General features: G+C 37.4%; 1 protein-coding gene across 1 annotated transcript; it reads left to right on the top strand.

The window, feature by feature from the left end:
* Nucleotides 1-10,259: 10,259 nt before the first annotated feature.
* Nucleotides 10,260-13,598, top strand: LOC143554957 (prohibitin-1, mitochondrial-like). Its single transcript, XM_077044607.1, has 5 exons — nucleotides 10,260-10,483; nucleotides 11,943-12,057; nucleotides 12,150-12,322; nucleotides 12,402-12,614; nucleotides 13,398-13,598. The coding sequence occupies exons 1-5, from the start codon at nucleotides 10,295-10,297 to the stop codon at nucleotides 13,581-13,583; spliced, it is 876 nt and encodes a 291-aa protein (XP_076900722.1). The 5' UTR covers nucleotides 10,260-10,294; the 3' UTR covers nucleotides 13,584-13,598.
* The last annotated feature ends 6,849 nt before the right edge of the window (nucleotides 13,599-20,447 follow it).

Here is a 20,447-nt window from a genome sequence, read left to right as displayed (position 1 = left end):
AAATAAATTTTTTCCAAGCTGACCTGGCAGCTTAATCCCAGCTAGGGGCTCTGCCCCTTGGACCCTGCTAGGGGCTGCCGCCCCTAGAACCCCGCGCTACCAGGGGCGCTGCCCCCCGACCCCGGTTCGTTGAGGGTTATAATTAAACTAGAAACACGTTATGGAAAGTGATAGTGATTAATACGCGTAATTGTTATACAGTCAGCCGTGCACAACTAAAGAAAGGGATTACCATTAACGGTGAATGTAACCGCATTCAAGTGAGTTTCTAGCCCCTTTCCTTGTTATGTTTTTGGTGTGTGCATACTCAATGTGATAGTTAATACACTTACCTTAAATGGTAAGTGCATTTCATGTATGATTTATGTGATAGATATTATGTTATGTATGTGAATGAAAGCTTATCGGTACGTGAACGATCTTCGGATATTGCATGTATTGACAAGGGAGGTATGTATATGAAAGATGAATGTGTATGATATATATACGTGCAACATATGAATACGTATATGAATGATTAAAGAAAGTATATGTATGTTACGGGTATGTAAAGACAGTATGTACGAAGATGAAGAGGTAAGGGATCAGACCCTAATAATATCTGAGATAGAGAAGAAAGGGATCAGACCCTAATAATATCTGAGATAGAGAAGAAAAGAGGGATCAGGCCCTAATAACATCTGAGATAGACTAGAAAGGGATCAGACCCTAATAATATACGAGATAGACAAGGAAGGGATCAGACCCTAATAATATCTGAGATAGACAAGAAAGGGATCAGACCCTAATAGTATCTGAGATAGACAAGGAAAGAGGGATCAGATCCAAATAATATCTGAGATAGAAAAGGACAGTAACTATATAGTATGAAAGTAATACAGTATGAATGAATGTATAAAATTATGTAATAAAAGTAAATTAGTAAGTAATTATTATGAATCTTCTAATGCATAATTGAAGGTAAGTATGTGTATTGTATGATGTATGATTAATTAGAACTCACTCAGCGTAGCTGATTTTAGTATGCACGCAGGTGAGTAGAATGAGACAGCTGGCTTGAGCGGGGACGTATGGCAGAAGAATAAGAGTCTGGCATCTGAAGACGCATGATGCTTTATATTTAATGTTTTAATTTTGAAAAGACAAAGAATGTTTTAAGATATGTTATGAATTATTATTGTAATGTTATGAAAGTTTTATATTCCGCGTAAAGTTTTATTTAACTATGATGTTTAGAACTGTGTTTATGAGTAAATCCAACGTCCAATGTAGGTCACCGATAATGGGGCCTTACAGGTTGGTATCAAAGCAAAGTTCGAGAGATTTAACCATCCTACATGCTTAGACTCGAACAGAGAATGGGATTAAAGTAAGAAAAGAAAGAAGATGCCAGTTCAAGAAAGTCATGTGTCACTCAAGCAAGCTCAGTAAAGGTAAAGGTATGGTTAAATAATGAATGTTAATATTAGCTTAATTGCTAAAGGAAGAATATGTGCAGGTTAGGGATATGATCAATTAATTGTTTGATTGATTAACTGTTTAAAAATAGAAACTAGCACAAGTGAAAATCATAAAGGGAAGTATGTAGGACCTGAGGAGTAATGCAAATAGTTAATTACACTTTGCCACTGTCATTAACTACTTACCTTACGAATCATGTGCTAAATAATTCCTCGAGTGATGACGTTTGTGTTTTCCCTTTTAGAATACGATGGCTAGAGCGGGAGGTCGTACGGGACGTCGTGGTAGGCCAAAGATGGTCCAAGAACCTTCTGTTGAATCAGCTACTAACACGGGGGGGGGGGGGGAGAAGAAAGTGCAGCTGATCAAAATATGAGCAACAACGAAGGACATCAACTTGACCTTATTGTTCAAGCTGCCATTACTCAGGCTGTAGCAGCTGCCATGAATAATTTGAATCCTGAGAAGTCTGCTGGGAGTCATGCAAGAACTGCTGAGAGATCAGGGGAGAATGGTAAGAAAGATGGGGAGGGGGAGAAGAGTGACTCGAGCAAAGACCAATTTGTGAAGGTTGATGGCAGGAAGAGAGGCCGAGGTGGGTGCACCTACAAATCCTTCAAAGGGTGTGACCAGCCAAAGCTGACTGGTCTAGGAGGCGCAATCGCTACTCTCCAATGGATAACCACTATGGACAAGATTATCCGAATTAGCGAGTGCCGTTCCAACCAAGCAGTGGGTTATGCCACTCAGTCATTTGGAGATGAGGCTATGTACTGGTGGGAAACTGTTGAACAAAGGAAGACTCGAAAAGAGATTAAGGCAATGAGGTGGGATGACCTGAAGGAGTTAGTGATGAAAAGGTTTTGTGCTGATGCTGAGGTTGAGAGGGCCGAGATGAAGTTTCTGAATCTGAAAGCAGGTAAGATGACACACCGTGAGTACACCACTGAATTCAATCGTATGTCTAGGCTGGTGCCTGACATGGTGAACACTAAGGCGAAACGGATCAATAGCTACGTCAGGGGGCTTCCCCAGAAGGTCCGCACGTTAGTCAGGGCTAACAAACCTACTACCTTTGAGTCTGCGGTGGAGTTAGCATAGGTGGTTTATGATGATCTGGCGGCGGATGATGCGGGAGTGGATGATAAGAAAGAAGGGAAAGGGACTAAACGATCTGCGGGCGTCGTGGAGTATGCGGGGAAGAAGACACAAAAGGTTGCAGACAAAGAAACATGCAAAGTGTGCGGGAAAATGCACTTGGGAGAATGCAAGGCCGGTCTAAACCAGTGCTACCGGTGTGGGAAGAAGGGACACATCTCTCGTGAATGCACCAAGGACCAGAAATGTTACAAGTGTGGTAAGTCAGGTCACATAGCCAGAGAATGTGGAGAAGCCGTGGCAGTGGAGGGAAGAAGGGGAGACGCGTAAAAGGATGGTTATCGATCACTGAGAAGGTTGCAGAAGAATAAGTGGCTCGTCACAGTTGTTTTATGTTAGTATTGTTAAGTGGTGTTTTATGCTACAGTTGAACCTATGTTTGTCTAGCAAGCTTGAGTGATTTCCTTTTTATGTTTTATGAACTACTTGTGACTTCTTGTGATTTTTTATGAATGACTTATGAATTATCTTGAATGCATGTCGGTTATGATAAATAGTTGTGTGGTGATAAGGCATCGCCTTAAGCGTTAACGTTATTATATAAGACAAGGTCCTCGGGAAGATGAGACGAGACGTGGTACATTGAGGGCCTCATGGACAAGCTACCTTAATAGCTAAAACACATGATCATCGCTCAATAACTGCAAGTCAGGAGTAAGAAGGATAACCCATAAAACGGAGGCGATTCAATAAAGCGTGTAAATATAAGAAGTGTTCCTTTTACAAGGAATAAGTTAGGTTTCGGGGACGAAACCTCTTTAAGGGAGGAAGACTTGTAACATGCCGAAATTTTTAAAATAATATTAATTATATTAGCTGATATTGGTGGGAAATTTACTCGGGTTAGTGGAGAATTAATAAGTAAAGAAGGAGTTATTGTGAGTTGGGCTTGTGTTGGGTTAAGTAATATGGGTAATGGACTTGGGTTAGAAAGGAAGGAAGATAGACCATGTGCTCAAGCCCATGACCCATCATATAAATACCTTCATTATGCCTAAATCATTTATTTACACATATTCCATACACCACCCAAAACACACACTTAAGCTCTCTCTCCAATTCTTTTCATTTCTCTAGCCGAACCAAGATAGAAAACCGATCCCGATCCAAGGTAATGATAGTATGATGTTGTATGAACTCAAACCAGTTAGATTTAGTCACGAAATGACGAGCCGACACCTTTAAACTGCTAAAGTCACGAGATCCGGGTGGAATCGGGTATAGACCGAACCAAAGATGAGCTTAGGGGTCACCCTAGCTCAGATCTGGATCGAACAAGACGAAAAAACGATGAAAACGGTGGTGAAACGGCTGAGATCTCGTTTTTCCGGCAAGATCCCGGTTTTCCGGCGAAGACGGAGCCGGAAAGTGTGTACAAGGTAAGGGGAATGTCAAAGAACGTATCTGACATTCTCTAACCCAGCCTTAATTCGTTAGCGGGGAGTTAACGTACTAAGGGTGATTCGTCATGTGGTTCGCTAATGAAAGCTTAACGAACTAGCCTTAGTTCGTGTCCCAGTTCGCTATGGAAAAGATAAGGAATTGCCCCCGATTCGTTTTGACCATTCATTAATAGAGATAACGAATTAGAAGGTTCAATTCGTTACATGGACTCGTTCGTTATATGGACGGATTTGTTAAAGGACCAGTTCGTTAGAGGGTTCAGTTCGTTACAAGAACCAGTTCGTTAAAGAATCAAGTAACGAACTAGAAGTTTAATGAAATGACAGAACAATCCCTGGACTTAGAAAAGAATGTGATAATTACATAATAGTCCTTGGACTTTAATAACTTATGAAAGATACCTTTAAAGGTTAACGAGTAACGATTTACTAACCAGGTAATGATTCAATGAATTAAAACCGGCTTAGACGCGTAAGACTGATTAAATAGCAATGATAGTGACTAGAGCGGTTTTAATATTGCAATTATTAAATAGTTAGTCGCGCACAGCTCAGGAGGGAATAACCATTAACGGAAGAAGTAACTGAGTTTAGATGAGTTTCTAGCCCCACTTCCTTGTTACGTGTTCGGGGCTGTGTGCATACTCGATGTGAAGTGTTAATACACATACCTTCAGTGGTAAGTGTATGCTATAATGATTGATATGATATATATATATATATATAATATATATATATATATATATATATATATATATATATCGATGTTATGAAAGGACGTCTGTCGATGCGTGAACGATCTTCGGATATTGTACGTGTAGACAGGGAAGGTAACGTTAGTCAGTGCGTGAACGATCTTCGGATATTGTGCGTACCGACAATGGGAATGATCTCCAAGTGGTTATTACTGTGTGTAAATGTTGTGATGCAACTTGGTTATTATGTAAATGATGTAATGATATAAAGTGTGTTGTAGACAAGTAGAGGTAGAGTGTGATAGAAGTGGTAAGGGTCTAGTAAAGGTGTTAGTGGCATGACGATATTACGTGGTAGGGTAAGCCTATACGTGCCTTCGTCATTAAAGTGGCATAACGCGAGTGTGTGGTAGGGTAAGCCTATACGTGTCTTTTTTATTCAGTGGCATAACGTGAGTGCGTGGGAGGGGCAAGCCTCAATGTGCTTCTGTAAACAAGTGGCTATGTGGTTAGGAGGTAGTAAGTGGTTAAGCGGTAAGGTGAGTAGGTTAGACAGTGGACTATGTGTCTGGATATGTATATAATGCATGTAATGGTTGTATGGTAAGTTGCTTGATTAACTAGAACTCACGCAGGTGAGCAGATTAAAGAACTAGCACGCAGGTGAGCAGATTAAAGAATTAGCTTACAATGTGATCATTAGCTTAAAATGTGATCATTAGATTACAATGTGATCAGTAGCTTAAAATGTGATCATTAGCTTACAATGTGATCATTAGCTTACAATGTGCTCATTAGCTTACAATGTGTTCATTAGCTTACAATGTGATCATTACATTACAATCTATCATTAGAATACAACGTATTCAAATACATTAGCACTTAAGGATGAAATATTCTAAGTAAAATGTAATCTAAAACAAGATCATTAGATTAGACGAGACTTAGCCATTTTGGCTGAAATATGAATAATTTGATTAGGACAAGTATTGATGCACGTGATTAATATAAAGTTAGTAGAGCTCAGGTAAAGAAAGGAATAATAGTGGACGGAGAACGTAACAGAATCCAGGTGAGTTTCTAGCCCCATTCTTTGTTATGTTTTCGGGGCTGTGTGCATACTCGATGTGATTAGTTAATACACTTATCTTAAATGGTAAGTGTATGCCTTTTATGATTTATGTATGAATGAATGCTTGACGGTGCGTGAACGATCTTCGGATATTGCATGTACCGCCAGGTGATAGTTTGAAGATACGATTGTTATGCCTTGTATGATTTATGTATGAATGAATGCTTGACGGTGCATGAACGATCTTCGGATATTGCATGTACCGCCGGGTGATAGTTTGAAGATACGATTGTTATGCCTTGTATGATTTATGTATGAATGAATGCTTGACGGTGCGTGAACGATCTTCGGATATTGCATGTACCGCCAGGTGATAGTTTGAAGATACGATTGTTATATATGATGTATAAATAATGTATGTATGTATGTATGAAAGTTATAATTATGAATATATAGAAAAGTATGGTATGGTTGTATGGAAGAAATGGAGACCGAACCCTAATAATATCCGAGGATGGAGGGTATCGGACCCTAATAATATCCGAGGATGGAGGGAAACCGGACCCTTATAATATCCGAGGATGGAGGGTACTGGACCCTAACAATATCCGAGGTATGTAGAGCGAAATGCTCTTTATAATATAAGGTTAGTTACGTATGTATTGTGTATGTTAAAGAAAGAAAGTACGAAAAAATGAAAGTGTGTGTATGGAAGAACGATGAACAGGTTAAGTATGTAATATGTATCTTCTGATACATTTATAAGTAAGTATGTGAATGTATTGTATGTTGCCTGATTAACTAGAACTCACTCAGCGTAGCTGATTTTTAGTATGCACGCATGTGAGTAGGATGAGGCAGATAGATTGAGCAGAGCACATGGCAGATGAATAAAGAAGCTGGCATCTGAAGACACAAGTTGTTTTTATGACTTTATGTTTAATCTGAAAGACAAGAATGGTTAATTAAGATAAGTTATGAATTATTATGTAATGTTTTATGAAAGTTTTAACATTCCGCGAAAGTTTTATTCAACTATGATATTGAGAACTGTGTTTGTGAGTAAATCCAACGTCCAAAGTGTGGCACTGGTAACGGGGTCTTACATCAAGCAAGGTATCTTAAATCGAGCAAGGTTATCTTCTGGAATTCTTCTAAGTGTTTAGTTTGAGAAAACTACACTTCATCAAGCAAGGTTGTTCTTCAGTCGAGCAAGGTTTGCTTCAGAGCAAACCCTTGACTTAACCAAGCTTAAACCAAGTAATTTGGTGGGTCAATCAAGGTCTCAATAATAGTGATCTCAAGCACACTTGTAGGAAGTTGATGGATTTATACTAAGGACTTCTGCGAGCAAGGTTCAACCTCGAGCAAGCTACAGTGTCACCAGTACGCTTAGTTTGCTAGAATAAGTTACCAACAAAAGGTTTAGGAGACCAAGAAGAACAAGTTTGCTCGTATGATATTATCAAGCAAAGTTTGATATTATCAAGAATATTGAAGTCCGCTTGAAGAATATTTTCCTAGGATAATATTCTAAGTAAAGCTTGCTCGGAGAACTGTTCCAGCACACTTGTGAATTACAAGGTCTGCTCGAAAAAGACAAAATCTTACTCGAAGACCTTTTACACTTGTTATATTTTGAATACGTTTGAATATGTTATGTAACAATCATTAGGGTTTCTAGAAGGTGTCAGGTGTGCTTATTTAAGGAAAGTTTAGGTCACATCTATGAAGGAGCACTTAGAGCGAAGAATACGGTGATTTGACGGTTGATTAGACTTTCTTAGCAAACAAAATATCATTGTACGGAAAGTAGCCTCCACCTGACATTCCACCTAGAAACCCTAGAGATTTTCCTTTGTAATTTGTATTAATATAAATGGAAATCTTTTGAGTGTCTTGTGTGTTTTGTTATCATTGTGTTCTTTTTGCAACAACCTAAATACTATTGATTCCGCCTATAGTATTAATTGGGTTTTCACATAAGCATATTCGTAACCATCTTGTCAACATTTAGGTGTTGGTTACAAGATTGATAGTGATAAATCCATCCTGAAATATTTCAGGTGACTTGTTAAAGACAAATGAATGATGTCTGCGGGCTTCCAGCTTAAATAAGTGGCTTGTCACCAGAATAAAGAAACATGTTTTGTAAATTAGGGTTTATCCCTATAAAACTTATGTTGGTATAAAAATGAGTTTTATTCCCAGTTTATGAAATAAGAATCATGGTGTTTTTATAATTCTGATCATTTTTTCTAACTACAGTCCTGATGAAATATTCTGATGCAGATTATTTTAATAAACACCGATACCACCACTCAACGTTCACGGCTCCCTTCCCGAGGTATAGGGATCGAGGGATGTGAAAAAGCGAGATGACGGTGGGTGAGCGAGATGGCGGTGAGGGAGCGAGGTGGTGGTGAGAGACGGTGAAACGAGGTTTGACAAATGATGGATGCGTCTGGAACAAAGTAGACGGTCCAATGAAAGCTGATGCCAACGCTGTAGTTACATTGGAAACGCACGATACAACCTACATTGCACAAAGTCTGCCGATAATGTGCGTGTATATATATAATGTTCATTTAACACAATAAAATGTACATTAAATTATATATTATTAGTTCAAACTAAGTATAATCTTTAAGATTACAGATATATAAATAAATATAAGTAATTAACAACAAATAAGTCAAGTTTAAGTCGATCTCAAGTCTACAAAATCACTTACATACAAGCTAGATATATAAACATAATAAACCTGAAAACAAATCAAATATAAACCTAACGAAACTCATGCTCGGCTCAACTCGAGTCGACTTGTTTACTCCGACTTTAGAATAACAAAAATAAAAAAAAAAATTAAAAATTCAACAAAAACAAGAAATCCAAAGTTGGAAAATTTTGGTGTACAAAGTGAAAATAAAAAACATTTTGGGGGATGTTTGATAGAAAACTTGGATAACACTTTACCTCGGTGAGTGACATCACCCAGCCCCAAAACCCTCTTCATTAAAACCCTAATAATAATTCGCTTGTCGTTCTCCGATCATTGCATTCCATCCCATTCGCCGCCGTGATTCATCGATAACGGTCCGTACATAATTTTATTATTTCTCTCTTTCATGTTTCTATGAACTAATACTACTGCAATGTGTCTCATCCGTTGTTCAGTTTTCGTTATTATTATAGCATTTGATATGATTGAATATACTGTTACACATGAATAATTCCGACGTTATGTTTACGATTCTCGTTGTTTAGTTCAGCTCTAATTCTAGTCAATAACAAGAAGCTTTTGCGATGATATTATTTATCAAATGTTTTATGTAAATATCTGTTGCTATTGCATATTGTTTATATTGATATTGAAACTAGCAATTTGTTATAGTGTAGTGTGTTTGCAGATCTGTGAATTGCAAGTGCCGTGTGTTTTTCTGTTGATCATCTTATTATGCTTTACAAATTCATTTTTTGTCTAGGTGTAGGTTAAACTATTACATTTTAGCTTGTGAAGTGGTATCTGACATTTTTATCTTCAGTAGGTTAAAGTTTTTTATTATGAAGTTGAAACTTACGTTTTTGACATGAGAATTAGAATTTTAGCCATCTATTCTTTAATGTATATAGTAGTAAGCTGTATCTGATTTACATAATATGAAATTTCTCATTACTCTGCCTCTGGAATTTTGTTTTTGTTAAAATGCATGGTTTAGTTTGATGTTAAGTACCTATTCGCTATAGCGACCGCTATTCTCGCTATTCTTGCTATTAACTACTGCATTTTCTAACTTATAGCATTTGATGCCAAGTGTATTGTTATTATTATTATTGTTATTATTATTAGGGTTTCATATCTTTCTTTTGTTTCGTTTTGAAGTTAAAACCTGTTTTTTGACCTGAGAATATGAATTATAGCTATCTGTTAAGTTGTGTGTGATTACTGATTATGTGGTCTACATAATATGAAATTTTTCATTACCTTGCCTCTGGTATATTTTAAACAAATTTTGTTAAAATGTATGTTTTATGAAATTTGTAATTACTTTTCCTCTAGTATATTTTAAACGCATTTTGTCAAAATATGTGTTTTAGTTTGATGTATATCATCATAATATCTGTATGATGATCTTCTGCTTTACAAATTGTTAGGTTAATTTTGTAGGGTAAACTATTGCGTATTAGATTGTGAAATTGTATTTGATTTGTTTTTCTTCTATCAAATTTAATGTCAGCAGTTTTTAACTAATAACATTTGATCCCGAGTGTGTTGTTATTATCATTAGGGTTTCATAACTTGTTCTGATAGGTTTTGAAGTTGAAACCAATTTTTTGTAAGGTATATAGTAAGTTGTTTGTGATTACTAATTATGTGGTTTATATAACATGAAATTGGTCATTGCCTGGCCCCTTGTATATTTTAAACAGATTTTGTCAAAGTATGTGTTAGTTTGATGTAATGATGATTGATAAAGTGATATGATGTTGTGTTAAGGGTTGTAATGGCATCAAAGATGAATCTCAACAACATGAAGGTGCCCAAGATGCCTGATGGTCGTGGAGCTTCTGCATTGATAAAGTTTGGAGCTGTTCTTGGTCTTGGTTTGTATGCAGCTGGTAACAGTTTGTACAATGTTGAGGGAGGGCATCGTGCAATTGTCTTAAATCGTATTGTTGGTATCAAAGACAAGGTTAGTTTCATATATCTTTTCTTATTATTGTGCCTTATGATTTCATCTTCATATCTTTGTAACAATGGTATAGTGGCGTGATGGTTTTGTGTCTTGTAAGTCTTAAATGTCACAACTCACAAGGTCTTTGTTCTATGATTGTTTAATTTTGCTGTAGTGCTTTCTATATTTGCATATGCTAATTTACTTTACCTTCAAAAATGTTAAATGCAAGCATTTTTTCATTCTTTTGGCGATTGCTTCTAGTTTAATTATATAATGTTTAGGCGGCCACTTGGATTTAGATACCTATGCCATCTCTGGTTTTGTTCTTCTACTTTAGCCTGTACCTTATTATAGACCCTCTTGTAAGATGAGCATTTGTCTTTATTTTGGTAAACTGATGGATGGTTAAGTTGCTTATTATTCAAACAACTTAATATTGTTTCAGCATTTTATGAGCTTTTTGATGTCTTCTTGCATCTTAACGATACACATGCATGTATTTTCTAACAATAAACTGTGGCCCTTGTTTTATTTTTAAACCATCAAGTATCCATCACATTTATAAATAAGTTTTCATGTTGGCATATGGATGTTTACTTAACAAAGCTATTAAATAGTTATATTGTGATACCATAGGTGCAAACATATGAAACCCATGGCTTCATACTTTAATAGAACATGACAAGATAAGAGAGTGGAGATTGAGATGGTTTGGACATGTAAAGAGAAGACAGACGACGAATCCTGTTAGATCCGTAGAAAACATTACTATAGAGGGGAGGAGGGGTAGAGGACGACCGAAATTGACTTGGGATGAGAGGATTAGGCATGATTTGATAGACCTAAACCTCTCCGAGGACATGGTTGAGGATAGGAATTTGTGGAGAAGTAGAATTAAAGTTAAGGATTTTTAGAGAGAATTGAATACCTTAGGGCTTAGACTTAACTTATTTAGGTCACATACCATAATGGTATTTCCCTTACATATATTATTATTATTATTATAATTATTATTAGCTTTTTTATAGCTGTTAAACTGTGATCTTATTATTAATATTATTATAATTAGTAGTAGTTTTTATATAACTGTTAAACTTTGATTTCCTTTATTTTGCTTCATATACATGTACTTAGAGCCGAGGGTCTCTCTGGAAGCCACCTCTTTATTCCTTTGGATAGAGGTACGGTGTGCCTACATCCCACCCTCCCCAGACCCTACTTATAGCTTTGCTGTCGGTGGGATTTTACTGGGCATGATTGATTGATTGATTGATATTGTAATGGTTTGCTTTGTGTTATTAACATTTGTAGATTACTTGTGTGTTAAATTACAACTCTCAGTAGGTGTAACCTTAATGTTTGTTTTAGGTTCTTAACATGGAAACAAGTTATATTTTTGCTGATAAAGCTTTATATACCGTTTGTCGATTTAATTGTGCTAAATGCTTACCTCTTACCTGTGTAATAATTATAGGTCTACCCAGAAGGGACTCACATCATGATCCCCTGGTTTGAAAGGCCCGTCATCTATGACGTTCGTGCGCGACCTCATCTTGTGGAGAGCACTTCTGGTAGTCGTGATCTACAAATGGTATCGTTCTCTTAACTCTCTTTAATTATTATTTACTTATATGTCTATTTCTGAATCAATTTTAACCATACATCATTCACTTTCTGAATCTGGTGAAAATTGGTCTTCGAGTGCTCACTCGACCTGTTGCTGATGAACTACCTACTGTTTACCGAACTCTCGGTGAGAATTACAACGAGAGAGTCCTGCCTTCAATCATTCATGAAACACTGAAAGCTGTGGTGGCACAGTATAATGCTAGCCAACTCATTACCCAAAGAGAGGTGGGCCCACATATTATATTTTTGGGAAATTCATTTTTTATATAAAAATAACGAATAAATATTCAAATGTGTTTTGTAGGCTGTTAGTAGGGAGATAAGGAAGATACTGACCGACAGGGCTGCAAATTTCAACATTGCTCTTGATGATGTGTCAATCACGAGTCTTACTTTTGGGAGGGAGTTTACTGCTGCAATTGAAGCAAAGCAAGTTGCTGCACAGGAAGCTGAGAGGGCTAAGTTTGTTGTGGAAAAGGCCGAGCAAGACAAGCGAAGTGCTATCATCAGAGCACAGGTAACATTTTTTTAGTGTTTCGCTATTATTAGTAAATCTTTAGATACTAGAGGTGGAAAACTGCACGGGTCACGGGTCAAAGTAATTTTTGGTATGGTTCGACCTGAACTAGTTTTTTCTAACCTGGTTGATTTGGTATATTGTTTCACAAAACTAGTGGTGTAAACAAGCCAAGCCCAAGCTTGGCTCGTTGAACTTAGCTTGAGCTTAGCTTGTTTGGAGCTCTATTTCTGAAACTTGAGTTTGGCTTGTGAGTCACTTTACAAGCTTGAGCTAGCCTGGCTTACTATATATCGATTAAGTCATGTCATTATTTTATTTATATTTTTTTATATAAGAAAATATATATTATCTAGCTATTTCTATCATAATTTTATATATTATAACAGGTATTATATAGTTATATTCCTAAAATATTAAACAAAGATTGTATAAATAATAGTCTCGTTTAGGCCCACAAGCTTGAGCTCGATAAGTGAAGCTTAGTCTCGGGCTCGTTTATTAAACAAGCTTATTCTAGGTTCGGGTTTGTTTAAGCTAGGCTCGATTCAAGCTAAATAGTGAGCTGATTTCGAGTAGCTTGAGGGTGGGTTGGGTGGTTTACAGTCACCTCTATACACCTTAGTTAACCGTTTGTTCCCAAATTTCCATCAATGAAGATAGATTGATAGAACATAAAATATGTGGATCTGAAAAGTAGCAAGTCAAATGTTGTGCTGGTGTTCTGAAGATTTAGCTATTTGCTTACTAAATAACTAACACATGAATTGGGTATAATTACAGGGAGAAGCGAAAAGTGCCCAACTGATAGGTCAGGCAATTGCCAACAATCCGGCATTTATCACACTGAGGAAAATTGAAGCGGCTCGTGAAATTGCGTCAACAATGGCCAGCTCGTCTAACAAAGTCATGCTGAATGCCGATAATCTCTTGCTCAACCTTCAGGAAATGAGTCTGGAAAAGAAATAAAATCAAGATGCTGTTTTTGTTTTTATTGTGTCAAGCTGACTTTTGAACTGTGATATTTGGTTAACTACTTGGTTTCGGATGTTAGAATTTGAATTTTGTGTCGAGGCTATTATACTTTTATCTTCTAGTCCTATCTTTAAATAAGTAAAAAGGAAACCATTTCCATCCTACTATAAAATCATTAGTTTGAACATATATTCTCTTTGTTTAATTTAGGTTGTGTTTATTTTTACTTATAAGGTCTGCAAGGAGCGTATGTCTGCGGACGCGCAGACATAAGCTTTTGAAGACTGTTTGTTTTTAAAAATAAAAAAGATCTGAAAACTGCTTTTATTGTCTTAAAAAATAAGTTTTTTTCACCATCTTCACACATCTTCACACTACTTAATATCAAACCAAGTACCAACACCCAATGTCCAACACCACCACCAGCATTCACCGTCCGCTACCACCACCACCCACCACCACCTTCCGCCGCCGCCACCCACCGTATGCCGCCACCACCACCCACCGTCTGCCACCACCACCGTCAACCACTCACCACCGTTAACCACCCATCACCACCACAACCCCCGTCGGCCACAACTACCGTCCACTACCACCACCATCCACCACCACCACCCACCGTTCGTTGCCACCACCACCCGACACCACTATCCACCACCACCCACCATCCGCCGCCACCACCCACCGTCCATCACCACCACCCACCGTTCACCGCCTACCACAATCGTCTACCACCACCCACTTCCATAGTTCGTACACCACTACCAATTATTTTAGCAGTCTACAAACGTTAAATGACTTTATCTACTGTAATATATATGATATGTAACTAATTTTCAGCTTATGCAGACGATTTCCAGTTTATAAAACAAACAGTATTATATTTTCAGATTGCAGACTTTCAGACCACATCTTCAGTTGCAGACCTTAAAGCAGATGAAATCAGATTGCAGACATATTTTGTCTTAAAAAACAAATAGCACCTTAGTTGTTATGCCTTTAAACAGTGCTTAGATTAAATTAAATCGCACTTTAGCTGAAAATGGTTTTTAACGGATGAATCGAATGTTGTGACACGTGTGGCTTATTCATGATGATATGCTGATGCCAATGGTTAAATAGTCTATTGCTAGGATTTGAATTTGCCATCTTCATATTGAAAGGGTAGACATATACGACTAGACTATTAATTACTCGATTTGCTTCGGGATTCGAACTAACAACCTCGCAAGTCTTAATTCAAATTCTTTATTATCACAGTCCACAAAAAGTGATTAGGTCTCCACTAAAGAACCCAAGCCTACTACTGCTAGGTACCTTCACCGGGCCAAAAGATGGGATTAAATAGTCAAATAGACGAGGGGCAGAATAAAGAAATTTCATTACATAAACATAATTTAATTTATTTGTGTTTTAATTCTCCCTCTCTTTGTTTTATAATAAGATTTTTATATATGTACACTAGGTTATTGACCCGTGGGCGTCACGGGTGAAAAAATATAAATCATGTAACATCCACACGTTTCTAGCATCAACTGATATATAAATCATGTAAAAACATAACATTCAACTAAAATAACATCCATTTTACAATTATAAATTAGTACCTTCTTTCACTACTGTCCTCATCATCATCTTAAGCATTTAATAAACAAGTCAAACCATCATCATCGATTGACATTACAATTGCATCTTCCATGACAACATCATCAGTATTAGCAGCATCAGTTTGCTCATTAATATTCTCCCCCTGTTTTGGGGCAGCTGAGGTATTCTCAATCTCCTGCTCCAGGGCTTGAATCCTTGATTGTGCAATAGCCAACTGAGCCTTCAACTCCTCATTTTCTTTTCTAAGTTCAGTATTTTCTCCCTTCAGATCAATATTTTGGTAAAAAATGAGGTTGAAATTTCTTTGTAGTAGTAAGGCATTTGAGGGGGGGGGGGGTATCAGATGGTGAGGTTATAGGATGAGCTTGTGACTGGCTTGGATCAGGGACTTGGTTTGTTTGAGGTGGGGCTTGGGTTGTGGTTTGAGGTGGGGTTTGAGTTGTGGTTTAAGGTGGGGTTTGGGTTGTAGTTTGAGGTTGGGTTTGGTGTAATGTTTCAGTTTGGCTTTGGGCTAAAATGGGTGTGTGAGTGGGTGGGGATTGGGTGATTTGGTTATTTGGTGGTGGAGAGAAGGGTGGTGTTTGTGGTGGAGTGCCTAATGGTGTGGGTGGTGGTGTTGGTATATCTGAAACTCCCCCTGAGGTTGTACATTTTCATCAAAATTTGCATCACCTCCTTCTACAATACCAGCATCATCATTGTTATCATTATCAAAATCATCTTCCCCATCATCTCCTTCATCATCATCATCACTTTCCTCATCTTCATGATCCTCTTCACTCTCAGCCAATATCACATCCAAACGAGGAATCTCAATCTCATCAACTATCAACCATGGCATGTCTTCATACACTTGATTGGGATTGAATCTGCTTGTACTAGCCAGATTCTCAATTTTTTTGAATGTATCAGGGTTTTGTAACAAATGTGTTGTCCCAACTATAGGTAATCCCTCCAATTCCTGGTTAAATATTATCTGAAGAACCTAGGATAAGCCAAAACTTCTGCTTGTTTGTCCTCTTCAGATTTTGAACCATTCCTTCAAAGATCATTTTCGAGAAATTGAATGGTTGATTAAACATCACAGCAACAGTGGCATTGGCAAGATCCCTACTCATAAGGGTCCATGACCCCTTTCGTGGAGCAAATCCATGAATTATGTGGTGGATCAGAAATCTGTAAAAAATGGGGAACATGCCCTTCTGAAATTGTCCATCATGTATATTCCCCTGATAGCCCATAGTTTTAACAAACACCTTCAGTAGTTGTTCAATTGTAAGGTGAATCAGTTCGGGGTTATCATCATTCAACTGTAAACACCTTCGAATCATGGCTTCATTTACCCGTATTTCCTGGTTTGCAACTGTGGCCTCTATTCCTCTTCCATTCACATCATCAAAAAACCTTGCTGACATCCAAAATTCCAGCGAATGATTGCTGTATATTACTGGATTCTCCGTTATAGCAAATCGAATGTTTGACCGTTGCAACCACCGTGTCATAGATTCTACTTCTTCGTTGTCGGGTGTTACTTGTAACAGAGCGCACATGTTGTTCTTATGCTCAAAAGGATATGTTGGTTTATCATCATTCGCCATATCATAGTCCAACATTTGGTTCTGAATCCATAGAACTTGAGCACAACAAGCAGATGCAGCAATGTATTCAGCTTCTGCAGTAGATATTGACACAGTTGTCTGCTTCTTGCGTTGCCATGACACTAGCCTGTCTCCCAAGAATTGATATCCACCTAAGGTTGACTTCCTGCTCATGTTACACCCATCATAATCACTATCTGTGTAGGCAATCAGATCAAAAGATTGGTTCTTTGGATACCAAATCCCCAAGTCTGGTCTTCCCTTCAAATATCTAAAAATTTTCATGACTGCATTCATGTGAGAAACTTTCGGAGTTGACTGGAATCTTGCACAGACACACACAACATACATAATGTCAGGTCTTGTGGCAGTTAGGTACATCAGGGATCCAATTTTGGCTCTATATTCATGCTCATCCACAGGCTCCCCTTTTCATCACTATCATCTTTTCTTTTGTGTCTATTGGAGTTGAAGCTGTTTTGAATTCATAACATTTGAACTTATTCAAAATGTCCTGCACATATTTAGTCTAGTAGATGAAAATCCCATCAGATTTCTGTTGAACTTGCAGTCCCAGAAAGAAGTTCATTTCTCCCATAAAGCTCATACTGTATTTGGATTTCATCACCTCTTCAAACTCCATACACATTTGTTCATTGGTTGACCCAAAGATGATATCATCCACATAGACTTGTAACAATAGCAAATCTGATCCTCTCCTTTTGTAGAAGAGTGTCTTGTCAATAGCTCCCATTTGGAAACCATTTTCAAGCAGATGGTTTGACAACTCATCATACCATGCTCTAGGAGCTTGATGCAATCCATACAAGGCTTTGTTTAACTCATACACCCTGTTAGGATACACAAGATCCTCAAAACCTTGTGGTTAAGTTGCATACACCTCTTCATCAATCTTTCCATTTAGGAATGCAGATTTGACATCAAGTTGGAATACCTTGATATTCTTTGAGGCAGCATAAGCAAGAAAAATTCTTATGGCTTCTAGTCTTGCAACAGGTGCAAAGACTTCTTCAAAGTCAATCCCTTCTTTTTGCACGCATTCAAGTGCAACAAGTCTTGCCTTATTCTTAATCAAAATACCCCTCTCATCCCTTTTATTTCTGAAAACCCATTTTGTTCCAATTGCATATCTGTTTCTTGGCCTGTCTACATGCTCCCAAACATGTAGATCTATGAACTGAGCCAACTACTCTTGCATTGCTTCTACCCAGCTGTTGTCCTTTAGAGCTTGAACAATATTCGTTGGTTCTATCTGGGATAAAAAGCAGGAGTACAAACAGATGTTTGCATATTCAGAATGACTTCTTGTAATTCTTCCATGTATATTTCCAATGATGTTTTCAGAAGGATGATTCTTTTCAACATAAGGGGTTTGAACTATCACATCTGCAGACACAGTAGTGTCAAGATTTGATTCATTGAGATCAGGATCCTCAATGATCAATTCAGCTTTAGCATCATGAAACTCTGGTGCTTCTTCATTATTCTGTCTTGAGGTGGATGCACCATTGTTTTCCAAATTCAATCTCTCAAACTGATCTTGAAACCTTGCTGTTGAGATTGTTTCCTCTTCACTTGTTTGGTTGCTTGGGTTTCGCTCATTATGAACTTTATCATTCTACACTTCTTGGTTGTCTTGAGGATTATTTGCATGATCTTGTTCTAGACTTTGATTGTTCTCTTGACCATTTTCTTGAACATGCTCAGCATTTTCAATTGAGGGATCCTTTATAAATGGATATTCAGTTTCTTTACTTGCAACCTTCTTCCATAACTTTTCCAAGTCTAGTGTTTTCTTGCTTTTTTTCTCTTCTATTACACTGGTCTTGTAGAATGAATCATCAAAGTCTTCAGGATAAATCTTGAAGGACTTTATCAATTTTTCAAGATCAAACAGCCATGCTGCACCATCAACTGTGTTGAACTGATTTTCATTAAATATTATGTCAGATGACTCAATGACACTCAAATGGTCTTTCACATATACCCTATAGGCTTTTGAGTGTGTAGAATATCCAACAAAGAAGCAATCCAAGGATTTAGCTTGAAACTTGTTTAAATAGTCCTTGGTGTTCAAGAGTGACCATTTGCATCCAAAAGGCTTGAGAAACTTGATGTAGGGTTTTCTATTAAAGAAAATTTCATATGGAGTCTTGTTGTGCCTTTTGTTGAGAACTACCCTGTTCTGAACATAGCATGTTGTGTTAATAGCTTCTACCCAGAAAGTGACAGGCAGATAAGCATCAGCCTACATGGTTCTTGCAGCCTCAATGAGTGTCTTGTTTCATCTCTTTGCAACACCATTCTGTTCAGGAGTTCTAGGAGCTGAGAATTTTTGAAGTATTCCTTTTTCTGCACAAAATTCTTCAATTACTCCATTCTTGAACTCAGTACCATTGTCACTTCTCATCACATTAACCCTTTTATCCAGTTGATTCTCAATCCTGGTTACACATCCTTTAATTAGCTCTGCAGTCTCATCTTTTGTACTCAGGAAATAAACCCAAGTATATCTTGAATAATCATCAATAATCACAAGATGGTATCTTTTCTTTCCTATGCTTGGAACACTCACAGGACCAAAAAGATCCATGTGAAGTAATTCAACCACTTGATCAATTGAGTTGATGAGTTTTGTCTTATGAGAAGACTTGTGTTTCTTGCCTTTTTGACATGAAATACAATTATCATCCAATCTGAACTCCCTTGTAGGTAAACCAATTACATGCTCACCTTTCACTAGTTTGTTCATGTTCTTCAGATTCACATGACACAATTTCCTATGCCACAATTTTGACTCATTTTCAGTGGCTTTGGAAACAAAACATGTACCACCTCTTGAAACAGCTTCTTTTATGTTGAGCTCATATAAGTTGCCATTTCTTGGTGCCATCATCATAATTATATCAGGTGGGATCACCAATTCAGGTCTTAAAATGAAACAATGTGAGTCATTAAAACCAACTTTATAACCCTTATCAAACATCTGTGATATGCTCAGCAGGTTATATTGTAGTCCCTTAACATAAAACACATTGTCAAATGAGACTTTCCCATTAGTAAAAATTCCCTTGCCAACTATCTTTCCTCCATTCTCATCACTACCAAATGCCACAGGACCTTCAAATTTCTCTTCATAATTAACAAGTGACCTCTTGTCACAAGTCATGTGCCTAGAACATCCACTGTCCATATACCACACTTCATTCAGTTGAGTGGACTGTTCCTGCACAAATCAAAGAAGTTGATTAGTTAAGTGATGAAACACAAGCTTTTTCAACTTGCAAATCCTCAGTTTCATTTTCAGTAGCAGCATTGGGTATGAGTGTTATGGGTTCAGGATCTTCATGAGTCAAATCAAGATTATCTGAATTGTCAGTTTCATAACCACATTCTCTAGGAGTTTTCACAAATGATGTTGGACATGAGCAATCATCCAATACAGTAACACATTCTTGGACAGCATAATCAATTGGTCTTGAACAAACTTTCACTTCAGAATTCTTCTCCTCTTTAACTTCAACCTTAGGTTTCCAAAGGAATCCTTGAGGTTCATAACCATGTTTCAAAAGGAACTTTTCATCACCTGTCAGTTCAGTTGGTTTCTTTCTTGAAAAGACACCTCTGTTTC

The sequence above is a fragment of the Bidens hawaiensis genome, unplaced genomic scaffold (assembly GCF_021521415.1).
Source record: "Bidens hawaiensis isolate Kalapana, Puna unplaced genomic scaffold, B.hawaiensis_p1.1 tig00017891_1, whole genome shotgun sequence".
NCBI lineage: Eukaryota > Viridiplantae > Streptophyta > Magnoliopsida > Asterales > Asteraceae > Bidens > Bidens hawaiensis.
The sequence above is the reverse complement of the archived record's forward strand: the minus strand, read 5'-3'. Positions and strand labels throughout refer to the sequence as shown.

What these genes read in the sequence shown, in the direction of transcription:
- LOC143554957 (XM_077044607.1), top strand. Translation starts at nt 10,295, where the DNA reads ATGGCATCAAAGATGAATCTCAACAACATGAAGGTGCCCAAGATGCCT. An exon ending in TGGTAGTCGTGATCTACAAA is followed by an intron (nt 12,058 to 12,149) that starts TGGTATCGTTCT and finishes ACTTTCTGAATC; the next exon opens with TGGTGAAAATTGGTCTTCGA. An exon ending in GTGCTATCATCAGAGCACAG is followed by an intron (nt 12,615 to 13,397) that starts GTAACATTTTTT and finishes GTATAATTACAG; the next exon opens with GGAGAAGCGAAAAGTGCCCA.